This window comes from Panthera tigris, chromosome B4, assembly GCF_018350195.1.
Source record: "Panthera tigris isolate Pti1 chromosome B4, P.tigris_Pti1_mat1.1, whole genome shotgun sequence".
NCBI classification, from domain to species: domain Eukaryota; kingdom Metazoa; phylum Chordata; class Mammalia; order Carnivora; family Felidae; genus Panthera; species Panthera tigris.
In genome coordinates this window covers 111,945,217-111,960,448 of record NC_056666.1, presented here as the reverse complement: position 1 = coordinate 111,960,448, position 15,232 = coordinate 111,945,217, and the positions used below count along the sequence as shown (strand labels likewise).

The following is a 15,232-nucleotide window of genomic DNA, read 5'->3' as shown; positions in this document are numbered from 1 at the left end:
AAGTCAGCCAGTTTTCTTGCATATACCCCATATATCTTTAGTATTTGCTTCCTAAAAATATATATATCTTAATCTTCTCTTATGTTTCATGAATAAAAGTCTTTATCTCCCCAGTTAGATAGTACTTCATTAGGCGAACAAAATGGACTACTGATCTTAGCATTCATTTATTTCTTTTTGTTTTCTTTCATTCATTTTCTAAGAGGTGCAAGTGTTTTAAAGGCTCAAAGATTGGCACCAATAGAAAAAGGGATAAACATCCATGTTTTACTTAGTAAATATAATTCTATCTCCAAACATCTATATCTATATATCTAGATCTTGCTTTGTATGCAGGAGTATGCATGCTTCATTCTTATCTGTATCTGTGCTTTTATTGTCATTATTATAGTGTCACACATCCAGTGTACCGGATAGGATTCCAGCAGAAAATTAATGGCACTCTCAAAAGGGTTCACAGAGAAGGCTTTACTGAAGGGACTATTTACAAAGGGATATAGGAGCCAACAAAGCGTTATGAAGTATGCAAGCCCACCTTGAGAGAAGTGGGGAACTGTATTCCCACCTCCTGATTTCCTGTCAGTGTCTCCTATGGATGAACCTAATGAGAGGTCAGAGGTTAGGGTCATCTGGGTTAGGCAGTTTCCAAGTTCACTTCCCAGGACATAGAGGAAGGTCACATAGAACAAAGAATGAGTATAACTGTAGTTGGGAGAAAGTACGTTATAAATGGAGAATGACCAACCCAATCAAATAGGGTTAAGTATTGCTAAGGCAGCCTTCTGTAAGAGAAAGTGCATTGCCTTTTCAGGTAGGTCATCAGAATCCCTATGAACTGTATTTTTAGTCCAGCTCTCTACCTGTGGGATGAGTAGAATGTAGTCTCCCCTCAGAATATCATTGCACGTTTATTATAAAGAAGCTGGGTTTCAATGTCCATAATAAATGCCAAACACCTCACTGTAGGCCCCTCTTGAAGTATTGAGTCTGGTCCTGGGCAAGACATTTTTAGAAGGGCATTAACCTTTAAGTATCTTCAGAATGATCATCATGGGGATAAAGAATCTGGAAATCATCTCTTATAGGCACAGTTGACAGAGATGTGGATATCTAAATTGAATGAAAAAAGGTCACGAGTGACATATATGAAGGGCCATATTGGAGAAGAGAAATTGAATTTACTTACTTCTACTACAAAGTGACAGAATTGTCCTATTGGCAACTGAGTGGAAATTTCAGGGGAGCAGAGTTTTGCTTAACATTAAAAATACAATGTAAAGCATTAGAATTTTCAGAAAAAAAAGGGAGAGAATTGCATAGTTATGAGATGTAGAGATAATGTTATGGGTACTAAGAAAGAGTCAAATCAGACATGTCCTACATCAGGTTACCAGTTAGTATTTGAGAGAATATTGGACAAAGGATCTAGAGGGTTAGCAGAATTTTGAAAGGAAGAGAAGAAAAGAGGGTTTTCTGTGTGAAAGGACAGGCAAGGCAAAGAAAATAAGCAGATACAGGAGTTGGCTGGAGGGAAAGATACAGGCTGCAAAGAGTGAAGATAAGGCGTGAGCTAGAGATCTCAAATCTTGAAGCGATGGGATCCATTTCTACTGATAAGATACGGACCTGAGCCCCAACTCACGTTTTCTCTGCCTTCATGGTATGTTTTCACTCGGAGTGAGCTGATGGTGAAACCAACACAGTCTGTCAATGACTCTTCAAACTGTCATTGAATATGTTAGAAGATTAAGAAAAATTTAATGTTATTTCCAATGAGTTAAAATTTAAAGGCTTCATTTTATTTTTATAACTTCACCCTAAAGGTACTTTTTTAAGGAAGGAGAATTCTCTTACTCTAATCTCAAATTACTGTATGTTTAAGTATAATCTGAATAATTTGTTTGACCTCCTTATAGCCTTAAATAAGAGATATCTAGTTTCTGTGACACTCTCATTAAATCTGGCATTTGTAATAAGATGTTCTTTCTTTTCCACGTCTCCCTCTCAGTATGTTTTAGGCAACTACTATCTTGGAATCTCTTTCCTTCTACTTCAAAGTATACATTGAAGAGAGGAAGAGTTTATTAGAGCTTCCAACTGTTCAGGGAATGTTAACCAGCTATTTTTCTCTTACTCTTTCATTCATGATCATTCCTAAACTTGTTATTTTGCAAATAAACGTTATAATTTCAGCCAGGAAAGGCACGCTTGAATGAGAAGGAAGAAGAGAAATGAAAATTTAGCAAAGATTAAAATAGAAAGGATTTAACAGAAAGCTTCCTTTTTTTCTCAATAATTTGATCAATTTAAACTCTGTGTCTCATAATGAGTAGTATATGCTGTGCAAGAGTAGTTTTATACTTATAGAAATGTAATATAATACTTTTCTATGTAATAGAAAAAACATAATTATTCTGTGAAATAATGGAAAATTAAGTATTACAATGCCAACTTTTCATATATTTCCTTTGAATAAATGCTTAATAAATCTAGTAAGGAAGTTCTTTTTAATTAAAAATAAAAAATTGTCAAAAGTTTCATAATAACAAACATTTGTGTAGCAATTACTACATACTAGGCTTAATACTTATATACAGTCACTTATGTAATTCTTACAACTCTTATGAGGTAGACACTCTTGATAACTCCCTTATACAGATGAGGACACTCAGGCACAGAGAGGTTACTTATTCAGTTACTTGTTCCTAGTCACACAGCAAATAAGAGCCAAATCTTGGGATGCAAACTTGAGAGCATTCTGAATTGACTCTGTACGTTTATTGCCTATAAATATGATAGTAACCATACAGTCCCTTAAAACGATACCTGGTACAGTATAAACCTGCATTAGTGGTTTTGGGGAAATAATACTAAGTCAGGCTTTAACATTTTTTGTTTCAATTGTGTTGAAATATAATTGACACACAGCACTGTATAAGTTTAAGGTATACAGCATAATGACTTCATATATTGCAAAGTGATCACCACAATAAGTTTAGTTAATATCCTTCATCTTGAACAATATATGTGTGTGTGTGTGTGTGTGTGTGTGTGTATGTGAAAAGAAAAAACAGATGTATTTTTCCTTGTGACCTTGCGAGGAGACCTTTTAAGACTTACTCTCTTAGCACCCTTCAAATATACCATACCCCAATGTTGGCTGCAGTCGTAATGTTGTACCTTACATCCCAGCCCTTATTTAACTGGAAGTTTGTAACTTTCGATCACCTTCTTGGATGAAGGTGGTGAAAATGCTTTTATTCTTTCTTCCACTCCATTTCCATTGCCTGTTTTCTTTTCATCTCCTCTCCCATACCTCCCAGGCTAGATCCCTTTTTATTTAGTTACCAAGGAAAGGAAGTAGGTTGTGCTGATTTTTGAGGCTATGCTTCAATTTTAGTCTATGTGATGCTCAAGTCATTTCCTGCCCGCAAGCAGCAAGTTCTCTTCTCCTCTGACTTCTCTCACCTCTTAGCAAAGTCTTGATGAGTCGATTCTACTTGTCTTTCTCTCTCTTTTCTCTTCTTTCTTTCTTTCTTACTTTCTTTCTTTTCTTTTTCTTTTCTTTCTGTTTTCACTTTTGTTTGCATTTATCTTTTGTAGAATTGACTCTGGGCCATAAGTTTTTGTTTCTTCAGTTTCTTCTGTGATATCTTTTTGTTCTGTGCATCCTCCTCTTCTGATTTAAGAGGAATCTGCTCTTTTACTGTAAGGATTATCTCAGGTAGGGGTTAATCCAACCATAAGCCCTATAAGTTTAACTCCTGCATCTTGGCTTTGTTCACTTGGATGTGCTCAATGACCAGAGAATCTACATCTAAACCCTTAAGTTCAGCTCTACTCTCTGCACTTTTTAAGCATATTCAGTAAAAACTCGGCACTCTTTCTGAGCCACCTGTGTCCAGCTTCACTCTCTGGCCTGGGCACAGCTACCAACTCCACGATCGTAGTGACAGGGTGGCACATGTGGCTTCTGCAAAGCGACATCCTTCAGATAATCGGTGGCTTTTCCTTGATATCCTGGGAAATCTCACGTGCGTTTTTAAAGTGAACACAAAGATTTGATTGTCTCGACTTGCATGATTTTGTAGGATTTTCTGGATCAAGTGAGAGGTGAACCATTTTCAGAGATCATCTCAGGCTGTTTATGGGAAGAGGTTCCTTCTTTTCATTAGCTGATCTCCTGATGACTACCTGAGGTTCACCTTTGACTCTTTCTCTGCTTTTGCTGGCCTTTGGCGTTAGCCAATGTAATTAGTTTATTCCTATTTTACAATCTTGTCATTGCCTGTTATTTTATGAGTGTGCTTTCTTAAATAGGTATCAGTGTGCATGGAACTAACATCAACCATCTTTACCAATACTGTATATACACAAATAACTTTGTTTTCGCTTGTGGATTTGTTTTCTGTGAAGTTCTAGCTCATATAGCTCTTAAAAGTTTACCTCATTATGACCGAAATTTTCATAGCTTATATTTATTTTTCAAATGTATTTTAATTTGAAAGCAGGTGTGATTTCCACTGGATTAAGACATTCAACCAGCAATGCCATTTGAAAAGTGCTTTGCAAAGAAGTCCATATGCATCACTGTGCTTTGACTCTCACAATAACCCCCTGTAGGTGCTATTATTATTCCCAGTGTACTGAAGAAATAATTGGGGCAAGTGTCCTACTGCCACTAAAACTTAACGGCGGATAGTACTATGGCGTGCTCACAGGTAGAGGTGTTATTTAATTATTGCCTAGTGAACAAAGTAATATTTTATTGGCTGAAATCATCATCAGGGTGATTCTGCATAATAGGTTTTGACATTTAACGTAAAATAAGCAGATTTTCAGACCACGTTTAATACATTTACTGATGCCAAGCTTTCAGAGTTTTCTTCCATAGATGGCAATAGATGCTCTCCTCTTTCTTCATAATTAATTAAGCATCTGCCATGTTGGGTGTCTTTCAACGATGCAGCTCCTCTTAGACAGCTCTTCTAGCTCTGCTGTTACTAATTTCCTGGACATTTTGCTTGTAAATATTAATATCCTATGACTTGAACCATGGCGGGTGTTTGAATTTTTTGTAATATGCTTTGGGATTTCCTGGGTTTTGTTTTAACCAACCCATGCATCTTTTAGGATCAGTTAAAAGATTGTTACTTGTGATAAGGTTTAATTAGTCAAATAATGGGAACAACATGAGGATGTACATGGGTTAACCTACCAGCTGTTACCTTCAGAAAGTATTTCTGCATTTCTGATAGTGTAAGTTCTCATTGTTTTATTTTTTGTCCCCGTGCATTTTCATATATGCACAAAGTGAACTACAACTGAAAAGCAAGTTTCTCAGACCTGGATAAAATTATCCTGAATCCCATAGGATTAGTTGACAAGAAGACTTGGAATAATAAGAAGTATGGTTCTATAGACATACATATCATTGGAAAAGAAAGAAGTAGCCCCAAACTAAGTTTAGCAATAGCTATATGTGTAACAATAAGGAATGAGAAGTAATTTTCTTTTCTTTTTTTTTTTTTAATTTTTTTTTTAAATTTTTTTTTAACGTTTATTTATTTTTGGGACAGAGAGAGACAGAGCATGAACGGGGGAGGGGCAGAGAGAGAGGGAGACACAGAATCGGAAGCAGGCTCCAGGCTCTGAGCCATCAGCCCAGAGCCCGACGCGGGGCTCGAACTCATGGACTGTGAGATCGTGACCTGAGCCGAAGTCGGGCGCTCAACCGACTGAGCCACCCAGGCGCCCCAGAAGTAATTTTCTATATTAGGAGAAGGCAGGAACAAAAATTTAAGAATTACCAAAAATATTAACATACTTGACTATATAAAACCTTATATGTAAAAAGGACAAAAACAGAATAAAAAATATTAAGGCTCTGCATTTCATGTTAACTATATCTTTATTTTCTATAAACCAGTTATTAAATATATTAAAATGTAATAAAAATGAGAAATATTGTGATCACACAAATCTTTCTTTCCATAAGATACCGAACAAAAGGAAATTGATTTTACCTTTCAAGTGACCAAGAAATCCAAAGAAATTACAGTGAGCTACAACATAATATACCAATTTGGCAAACTTTTGGGGAAAAGTTTTATCTAAATTTGTAAGGCTGCAAGAAAATTTTATGTCTTGCATTGCTGATGACAGGACAAATCAATGCCATCCTATTGCAGTGGAATCCGTGACAGCAGTCAATGAATTTGGATTTTTAGGTTAAAAAGTTGACTGGGGGATGGATGCCTGTGGCATTGGCTTGTTTTCAGGCATTTTGGGTTACTCTCATAATTTCAATCTTTAGGAGTATTTACTGTTGAAAAATTAAGTGTCTCTGTATCTATATTATAATCTATATTTCATCACCTTAATTTCTGATGTTCAGATCCTCATTACACTTCTGAAATGAAAGAATCACATTTGGTTAATTCTTTTCTGATCTCTTGCAGTTTTGTAGATTTCTCTGTTAGTCTCATGAATGAAATAAATAAACTACACACCTATTATATATATGTTGTTTTTGTTCACTATCTACAGACGTTGATCCTTGTCAACAACAAAATTAGCAAAATCAGCCCTGGAGCATTTACACCTTTGTTGAAATTGGAACGACTTTATCTGTCCAAGAATCATCTGAAGGAATTGCCAGAAAAAATGCCCAAAACTCTTCAGGAGCTGCGTGCTCACGAGAATGAGATCACCAAAGTGCGAAAAGCTGTGTTCAATGGCCTGAACCAGATGATCGTCGTAGGTACAGATATTCTTATAACTCTAAGGCCAGGATTGAAGGTTCACCTTAAAAGATTCCAAGTAAGCTTTAGCTGCAGGAAGGGAAATTAGCTAGAACTGGCATGTCTTTAGCCTATACCAGGAACAGTAGCAAGACCAGCAGACATGAGATTTTGAATCTGTGCTTTACAATGTCTTTGTTCCTCAATCTTAAGGATCTGGGAGTGTGGAGAAAACTGTAGGCCCAAAGTCACCCTCGTGTATGGCCAAGATGCAATGGAATGGATGGAATTAAGTAGTAATTAATTAGAGATGTGTGGGGGATACCTTTCCATTGTGGGGATTGTTTCTATTGTGAACATTCATAAATCATTTGTTTTAACAAATGTGTTCTAATCGTGGTAACAAATGGTGATTTTATAATTGGCTTACAAAATGCTAGTTTCAGATTATTTAGCATTGCAACTCATCTCAGGAAAGTAATAGCCCCACCATAAGTGTGACTTATAAACACTTGTGTTTGTTGATTTCCAGGCAAACCTATTGCTTTTACCACAAATCTTTGTGTTTTATTGTTATTGTTTGGTTTTTGTTTGTTTTAATGAGAGAAAATTTTACCTTAGTTTGCCATCCCTATGAAGAGCGTGTTCATTAATTTCTGTTTTGTTTTTCAGTCAAGCTGTTATTGACCCAAATTTCTCTTAAACTCCTTGATGAAACAGACACGACTCTGATTTGCAATATCCTAATATTGTTCTCTAAGAACTTTGCACTTTTTGCATTTGTAGAACTGGGCACCAACCCACTGAAGAGCTCGGGAATTGAAAATGGAGCCTTCCAGGGAATGAAGAAGCTGTCCTACATCCGCATTGCCGACACCAATATAACCACCATCCCGCAAGGTGATAGAAAATTCTCCAAAGCAGTTTGAACATCCAAATATAACAACTTTAACATTCAAAAAAATTGTTTTGGAAATTTAAACGGTGACTGAAGCAGCCAACGTTATTTCCAGTAAATTGTCTACCCTTGTTTCTATTGAGCCTGGATGACCCCTGGGCCATTTAGGCTCATTGTAGAGATGGCGAGACCTATAAAGTCTCTTCTAAGATATAACTTACACATAATGATTTCATGTTAAAGAATTGTGAGAGCACAGGGGAAAAAGTACAGTTATTTAAAGAATAGAATCCCTTGCTGGTGTTAAAGGAAAAAAGATACATGGGAACACCTCAGAAATTGAGCCAATTTTTACATTGAGTCTCCAATCTTTTAGTGAATTCCTTTCCATCTTACTCTCTGAATAAGAGGATCCATAGTGGCCACTTATATAATAAGTCTTATATAATAGTGTTGTAGAGAATATGGATTTTGGTCTATTTGCTTGAGTTCAGTGTGTCCCTAACTGGCTCTAAGACCTTGGACAAGTTATTCAATATTTATGCCTTAACTTCTTTATTGGTAAAGTGGTAATAACACCAACATACAACTCATTAGATTGTCTAATGATTACATAACTAATTAGAAAAATATCAGGCATGTAAATAAATAGTGGATTAATATTACCTTTTATTATTTGTAAAAATGTTTTAACACTCATTTTGCTTAGGCAAAGTACCAAACACTGGAGACAGGACAGTGAATAGGGTATACTGCCTGCCTTCATGGACCTTATTACCTAGAGCAAAGCCAGAAAATAAATAGCAATCACTACACAGCCATGGGGTTAAGGTCATTGTGCTAAGGGCTACCTGGGAGAGACACATAAGCCATAAAGAAAAGAAATCTAATCACCATAAAGAAATTCCTCTAATTTTCACATTTTACCTGGCCCAGGGTTTTAATCTTTCAAAAGCCCAGCTGTATTCTCCAAGTTTCCCCTCCATCTGGCCCTTTCTCAGCTTAGATATCTTGTTCTTGGACTGGGCACAAAATGTAGGTTCTTGCCCACAGAAAACAATTGCCTTTTATTGTGCTTCCACAGAAACGTCAGCTCCTGTGAGTACATATTCCATAAATGGTTTCTTACTACCCCTTGCTCTCTCCATAGTCTTTTTGCTACAGAAGATGTTTTTATGCCCATAACAGCAACTACTGATATAGATAGATAGATAGATAGATAATAGATAGATAGAGAGATAGATAGATGATAGATACTCATTTATAGTTTATAAAGCACTTTCATATTGAGCCTCCAACTTGTTGCATGTAACGAGTGTCATTCTTTAAAAAAATATTTATTTGTTTTGAGAAAGAGAGTGTGAGAGTGTAAGACAGAGAGGGAGAGGGGCAGAGAGGATCCCAAGCAGGCTTCACGCTCAATGTGGGGCTCGATGCAGGGTTCATTCCCACGACTGTGAGATCATGACCTGAGTGGAAGTCAGATGCTCTACCAACTGAACCACCCAGGCACATCAGTTTTAGTAATATTTTAATTGTTTAATTATATTTTTGTATAGAATATATACACATACATTTTGCCTAAGGCCATAGAGCTATAGAAGGCCAAATAAAAAAACTGGAACCAGTCTTTGATTTTGCTGTCCTTTTTAATGCATCCTCCAAAATATCTTTCAGTGACACATTTCATCACTTAGGGATCTATATTCCTCACATCTTCTCCCTATTCTATGTACTCTCTTCTCACCATTTCTAGCTTACTTTTATTTATTAAACACTTACTATAAAAATTACAGTAACTAAATTTTGTTCAGCCCTTATTTAGTAGCAGGTATTGTGCCAAATGCTTTTTGTGGATTTTTCTATATGAATCTCAAACCATTCCTCTCTAGGAATATTATCATGCCTGCTTAATAAATACAGAAAACCAAAGCTTAACGACATGAAGTAAATTGTGACCAAGGTCTTGGAGTTTGGAGGTGGCCAAGCTGGGACTGTGCTGTGCTGATGTCAGAGCCCATGTGCGTGACCACTGTATTCTGCTGCTTACCTAAGTCCTCTCTCTTATGCATATTTATGCTGATGAAATACATGAGTCTGCCTCTGTTAGGCTGGATTCTTACACCAGAACATCAGCTGCCTCTGGGAGGCTTAATGTCCACATTAATGGTCTACCATCACTGATGGAAACACAAGGCCGTGGAATGAAGTGATGAGTTATGGTTTCTCCACTTAGAAAACAGGAGTGAGAGGTCTGGCTCAGCCACTTAGTCTTTCTGTGACTTTAGGCTAATTATTGCACATCTCTAAAACCTCAGTTTTACTATCTACGGAGGTATTAGTGACACCTATCTTCTAGTATATTTGTGAGGATAGACACAAATAAAACTTGAATGTGCATGCATAGTACCTGGCCCAAGGTAAGCTCTCATATTTACCTTAAAAATGAAAAGGGAAAGGAACAAAAAAAGTAACTAGAGTGTAGGTTCCTTAGCTAAACGCTACAGTGGCAAAGATTAATGGTATTCTTTGTAAATTTGCCTCTCTCTATCTTATTGCAAAGTTTTCTTCCACAAACTTTCTCCTGGCTATACCTTAACTTTGGGGAAACTGACATTGCAAAAGGGAAGACACTTAGAACCTTGGTAAGAGTTATGGATGTGATGATAATTGTTGTTCTAGAGACACTACATTTTAATACTATCTTTTCATGGTGATAGGGAAGAAACAATGTGTATTCAATATGGTTTGTTATAAAGTCACTCATTAATTACATATGGGAGTATTTTAAAAATCCACACTTGTGTATTCTAAAGAGACTTGAGTAGTTAGAACCTCTTCTTCCAAGAGTGACTGTGTTTTCATGATATTTAGTCATAAGAACTGTGCAATTGTGATTTTGTTACCGGACCCCGGAGACTAGGTTCTTGAGTCTCAGTGTCATAGAAATGAACACTGAAGTGAAGGGAAAGAGTGTGGGTGGAGTTTATTAGAGATAACTTGTGTACAAGGGAGCCGACAAGAAAGAGAACTGTTGCTCTCTGAAAGGGTATTGTGCAAGACTTGTAAAGGCATTTTTCCTAGGGGAGAGGGGCTAGGATTTGGGAAGCATTCTTCAATCCCACGGTCGTTATCTGCGGTCGTTAGTTTTCAGTGGACAAGAGACAATCCCAGAATGCCTTTATGGTTGACATACTTTTAGGGCTCCTGGAAAATAGAAATACTTGTGCAAGCAGGCTTTAAATTGTTACTTCTAATTTTGCCCAGACAACCATTACTCGTAATGACTATTATCTCATTTGTTCGCTTTCCCAGAAGGAGGTATTTGTCTCTAAGTATATGGAAACTTTTAACCTTTGCCTCAGACCAGTGGCTTTATGGGAGTTAAGTCCCTCTTGCTTCTCTCATGCTGTCTCAACTTCATTTCATTCAGTTAAGAGCAACTATAGTTCAATTTAACTCCCTTTGACTGTCTGGGAACATTTTACCTTCCCTACTTAGCAGCTAGATAGTCTCCAAATTTGTAACTTTGAGTCTCTGTTTCTTCGTCTATGAACAGGGATTAACAAAAAATAGTTTGTAAACTGAAACAAGTAAATGAGCTAAATTAGGGAAAGTGCCACAGAGTTGACCACGTTTCAGACTTGCAGGGAGTAGAAATTCCTTCCTTAGCAGCTCCCACACAAAACATAGCACCATAGAGAAACTAATACTAAGGTCAAATCAAATATGGACTAAACTTTTACATTAAATAGACAGTACTGATAGAATTCAGTGACACGCAATGACAATTTCATGCCCAACATAACCTGCAGTTTTCCAATTTTGTTCTTTATGGACAAATAACCGACACTCTCTGCTAAGCAGATGTTAGTTCTACATGTAACCAATTTGCTCTTTTCTTTGTGGTTGGTGCTATTCTTGTAAGTGGAACAATATGCCCTTTAAAAAGCTGTATAAAAGCATAATGCATCCTCAGATGGCAGGAGGAAATGAAAATAAAATATTTAAACTTTTTTATTAATATTACTAAATTTTTAGAAGTCATAGCCTTTCAAGAAGCACTATCCAGAGGTTTTGTGGATACTTTGGATCTGAAATTATTTCCCCAGGTGTTCTACATATGGCAGGTTGCTTGATTATAGGCCTCCACATTCCTCTTGTGTAGGGGAACAGTCTTGATTTGAAAGGTCCAAGTAATCTTTAGCTCTTTGGACACATCCGTGTTGCAGAGGAATTTGATGTTGGGTTTGTTTTTGCATTTGATTTATTTAAAAGTTTTTCTTGTTTCTTTTTTTTATTTTTGAGAGACAGAGAGAGATAGAGCATGAGTGGGGGAGGGACAGAGGGAAACACAGAATCCGAAGCAGGCTCCAGGCCCCGAGCTGTCAGCACAGAGCCCAACGTGGGGCTCGAACCCATGAAACCGTGAGATCATGACCTGAGCTGAAGTCAGACGCTTAAACCTCCTGAGCCACCCAGGCGTCCCATGTGTTTGACTTTTAATGCAGAAAAGCTGATTAAGACTGAAGCCAGCACAGTATATCAGCGTCAATTATTAATAATGCCCATGAATGAGATACTTAGTTAAATTTGCCTATAGGTTTAACTTATACATGATCTCTTTATTATAGCTCAAATGCTATAATAAAGCATATAATAAAGAGTTGTCATCTTTTATCCACAGTAGTGTTAACTTATTAACAGAAGTGTAAGAAACTAATGAGATTCAGGGTTTGACCTCAGTTCTACAATTGTATCCTAAGAATTCCTGAGACAAAAATCTACTATGTGAGAAACCACAGTCCATGTTTTTGTTTAAAATCGAACTACGAGAAAAGGAAAAAGCCCCTGTACTACTTCTAGAAGTGTATATTGTTATGAAAGGGATGAAGAAAAAAGATAAAAATCAAAACCAATGAAAATGATGTAAAGCAAATCCTTTGACACTCTGTCTTTTAGAAAATTGGTGGCCTTTGTCTTCATTAAGTCTTTACATCCCATCATTACGTTTATCTGCTAATGTAACATTTTGTATTTCTGTATTCCAGGTCTTCCTCCTTCCCTTACTGAATTACATCTTGAAGGCAACAAAATCTCCAAAGTTGATGCAGCTAGCCTGAAAGGACTGAATAATTTGGCTAAGTAATAATATTCTTTCATAACCTTATGTCTGTAAAATGGCTTGATGTATAGGTGCCCACATGCCTAGAACTAGAAATGCCACGGGCAATTTCTGACCATACCATATTTTTTGCTGTTGGTCCCAACAATCTCAGACCTCAGCATGCTCAATTATTTCTTTAAAAAGCCATGAAAGGGCATACTTAGCATAACCATGACATATCTCATGTACAATGTACCTGATTAAATCAACATGCTTATTCAGTAGGTTCTAACTTAGTTGAATTCAACAGAAGGTTGATTACATTATAACCCAGTGTTCAGAATTTGAAAATGCCTTACAATGAAAGCTACCAGGACATGGAAGTACTGGGCATCCCACACCATTGTATCCGGATGATTATGATGAGATTCTCATATCTCTATTCTCTGAAGAGTTTAAAATGTCTCTGGACATTTAATGTAGTCTTACAAAAGTCATTGGGTTGTGTGTGTGTGTGTGTGTGTGTGTGTGTGTGTGTGTGTGTTTCTGGGCCTTGTTAACTTTTTTTTTCCTGATAGATAATCATTAGTTCCTTTCCTGACTTCTACCCTAACTTTAATCTTTTTATGTTTGCAATCTGATTAAGTAATAAAAAGAGGAGAAGGCTTGCAAACTATTTGCTTTATCTTCAAAAAACACTGTGCTCTTGAACTGTATTGCTGAATGTTCTTACGAAGGAGCGTAGTGTTATGCCAAATTGACTCACTTCTCTTTTTTTCTTTATAAATTTTATGGGAGACAAATAAAGTATATCATTTATCCTTGAGAAATAGCTAAGACAAGATGATATATAACACAGCTTTTCCCATTTCTGTGGGTATTCCCCAGTGAGCTGGTGGGTGGTGAGAGCTGAAGGTGAGCATATAGATGTGACTATAACACAGTGTATTACCCTAAGTCTCAGACGAGAAGAAATCTAAAGTCATTTTCATTACAGCCTCTAATATAGAAAATATATTTTGAAATAGCATTGTGCATCACTGACCTTTTTTTGTTGATTTGGTCCCTCTAGCTGCAGAAAAATGTAGGAAGATCAGTTGCATTGCCTATTGTATAGAACTGTCTTTAGGACAGCTGTTAGTGGTAGCAGTGGTTGAGATGTACAATAGTCTAATTCCAAATATGGTAAGCCCCTAATAATATCTGTGCCTTTTTAGAATAAAAGTTTATTTTATACTGAAAGTGGTATGGAATTTTTTTTTTAATTTCATTCATTAAATTGGAGCAGATTGACCCATTGGCCAAGCAAAGTTTTCCAATTCTTGAATTTATCAGACAAATTTCTTTTTGGAATCAAGTCCAGAAAAATATGTCTATGAAACCATCAAATCCTCATGTTGTTTACTCTTCGCTGATGTTGGGACATGAGAAGTATTTTGGTATTGAAAATCAAAACTGGGAAAAGAAGAAAAAAAGCAGCCACTGATCTCAGAACGTTGTGGGGCAAATATTCCAATTAGTTATTAGGAACATGTGGGGAGAAATAGTATATGCCTCTCTCCAAAAATATAAGATGGTTTTGGGGCACACTTTCCTTTTTGTTATATATGTATACATATATCATCATCTCCCTTATTTGATGAAATACTCTTCAATGGAAGGAATCATTGTTTTTGAGCCATGTGCCCTCTGCCTTCATAAGGCTAGAATAATATCTTGAACATAGCAGGTCCTCAAAAATATTTATTGATTGAACATATAAATAAAACACCATAAAATTGAAGTTTCTTTGAATCAGTTATTAAGAATATTATATTCTAAGAATGTAGTAGCCCAAAATTGGATATGGGATTTGGAGTGTTGTAAGAAATAGGAGACATGACTCTGTGATAGGAGAGACAAGATCAGAAACAAGAAATAAATGTCTAAGACTGGGGAGGGTGGGGTGGTGGGGAAACAACGTGTTCTCTGCCAAGATGCCAGGTTAATAATCAATAGCTAAGATAAATCCACTGTTTTATTAATAGCTTAAAATTAGCATAGTATAATCTCAGTTATTTCAAATACCAAGTCATGATTAAAACTGAGAGACTTGGGTTACATAAACCGGAATCTAAATCTCAGAAGGGCTCAAAAATCAGAACTAGCTGAAGGCAAGCTAAAACGATCCTACAGAAAGCTTCCAAGCCTATTCCACATCATGTGAAGGAGCCCAATAGACTCCTCCTCTTTCTCTCCCTTTGAGTTTTCTGGTTCTCTTTCATTACCTTGTTGCCTCATCCCAGGTATCTCCTCTCTGCCCTTTAGGATTGACTGCACCCTAGTTTGACAGAGGCATTCATCTTCGGAATGCCAAATACATCAACCTTGTCTCCATGTTAACCTCTTCTGACTTTTGAATCCCATTTACTAGGAAGGGACCGCACGGCTGCAGAACTTTCACTTGTTACGCACTTAATTTAAAAAATGCAGCCCAAAACTTTG

At 36.6% G+C, this 15,232-nt stretch overlaps 1 protein-coding gene across 2 annotated transcripts in view; it reads left to right on the top strand.

Moving 5' to 3' along the window:
- DCN (decorin) overlaps positions 1–15,232 on the top strand; it is a 42,469-nt gene that overhangs the window by 19,692 nt on the left and 7,545 nt on the right. For both annotated transcript variants that reach the window (XM_007085615.3, XM_007085616.3), the window contains exons 4-6: positions 6,550–6,763; positions 7,530–7,643; positions 12,693–12,786. In XM_007085615.3, the coding sequence (XP_007085677.1) occupies positions 6,550–6,763; positions 7,530–7,643; positions 12,693–12,786 (422 nt within the window). The remainder of the gene's footprint in view (positions 1–6,549; positions 6,764–7,529; positions 7,644–12,692; positions 12,787–15,232) is intronic.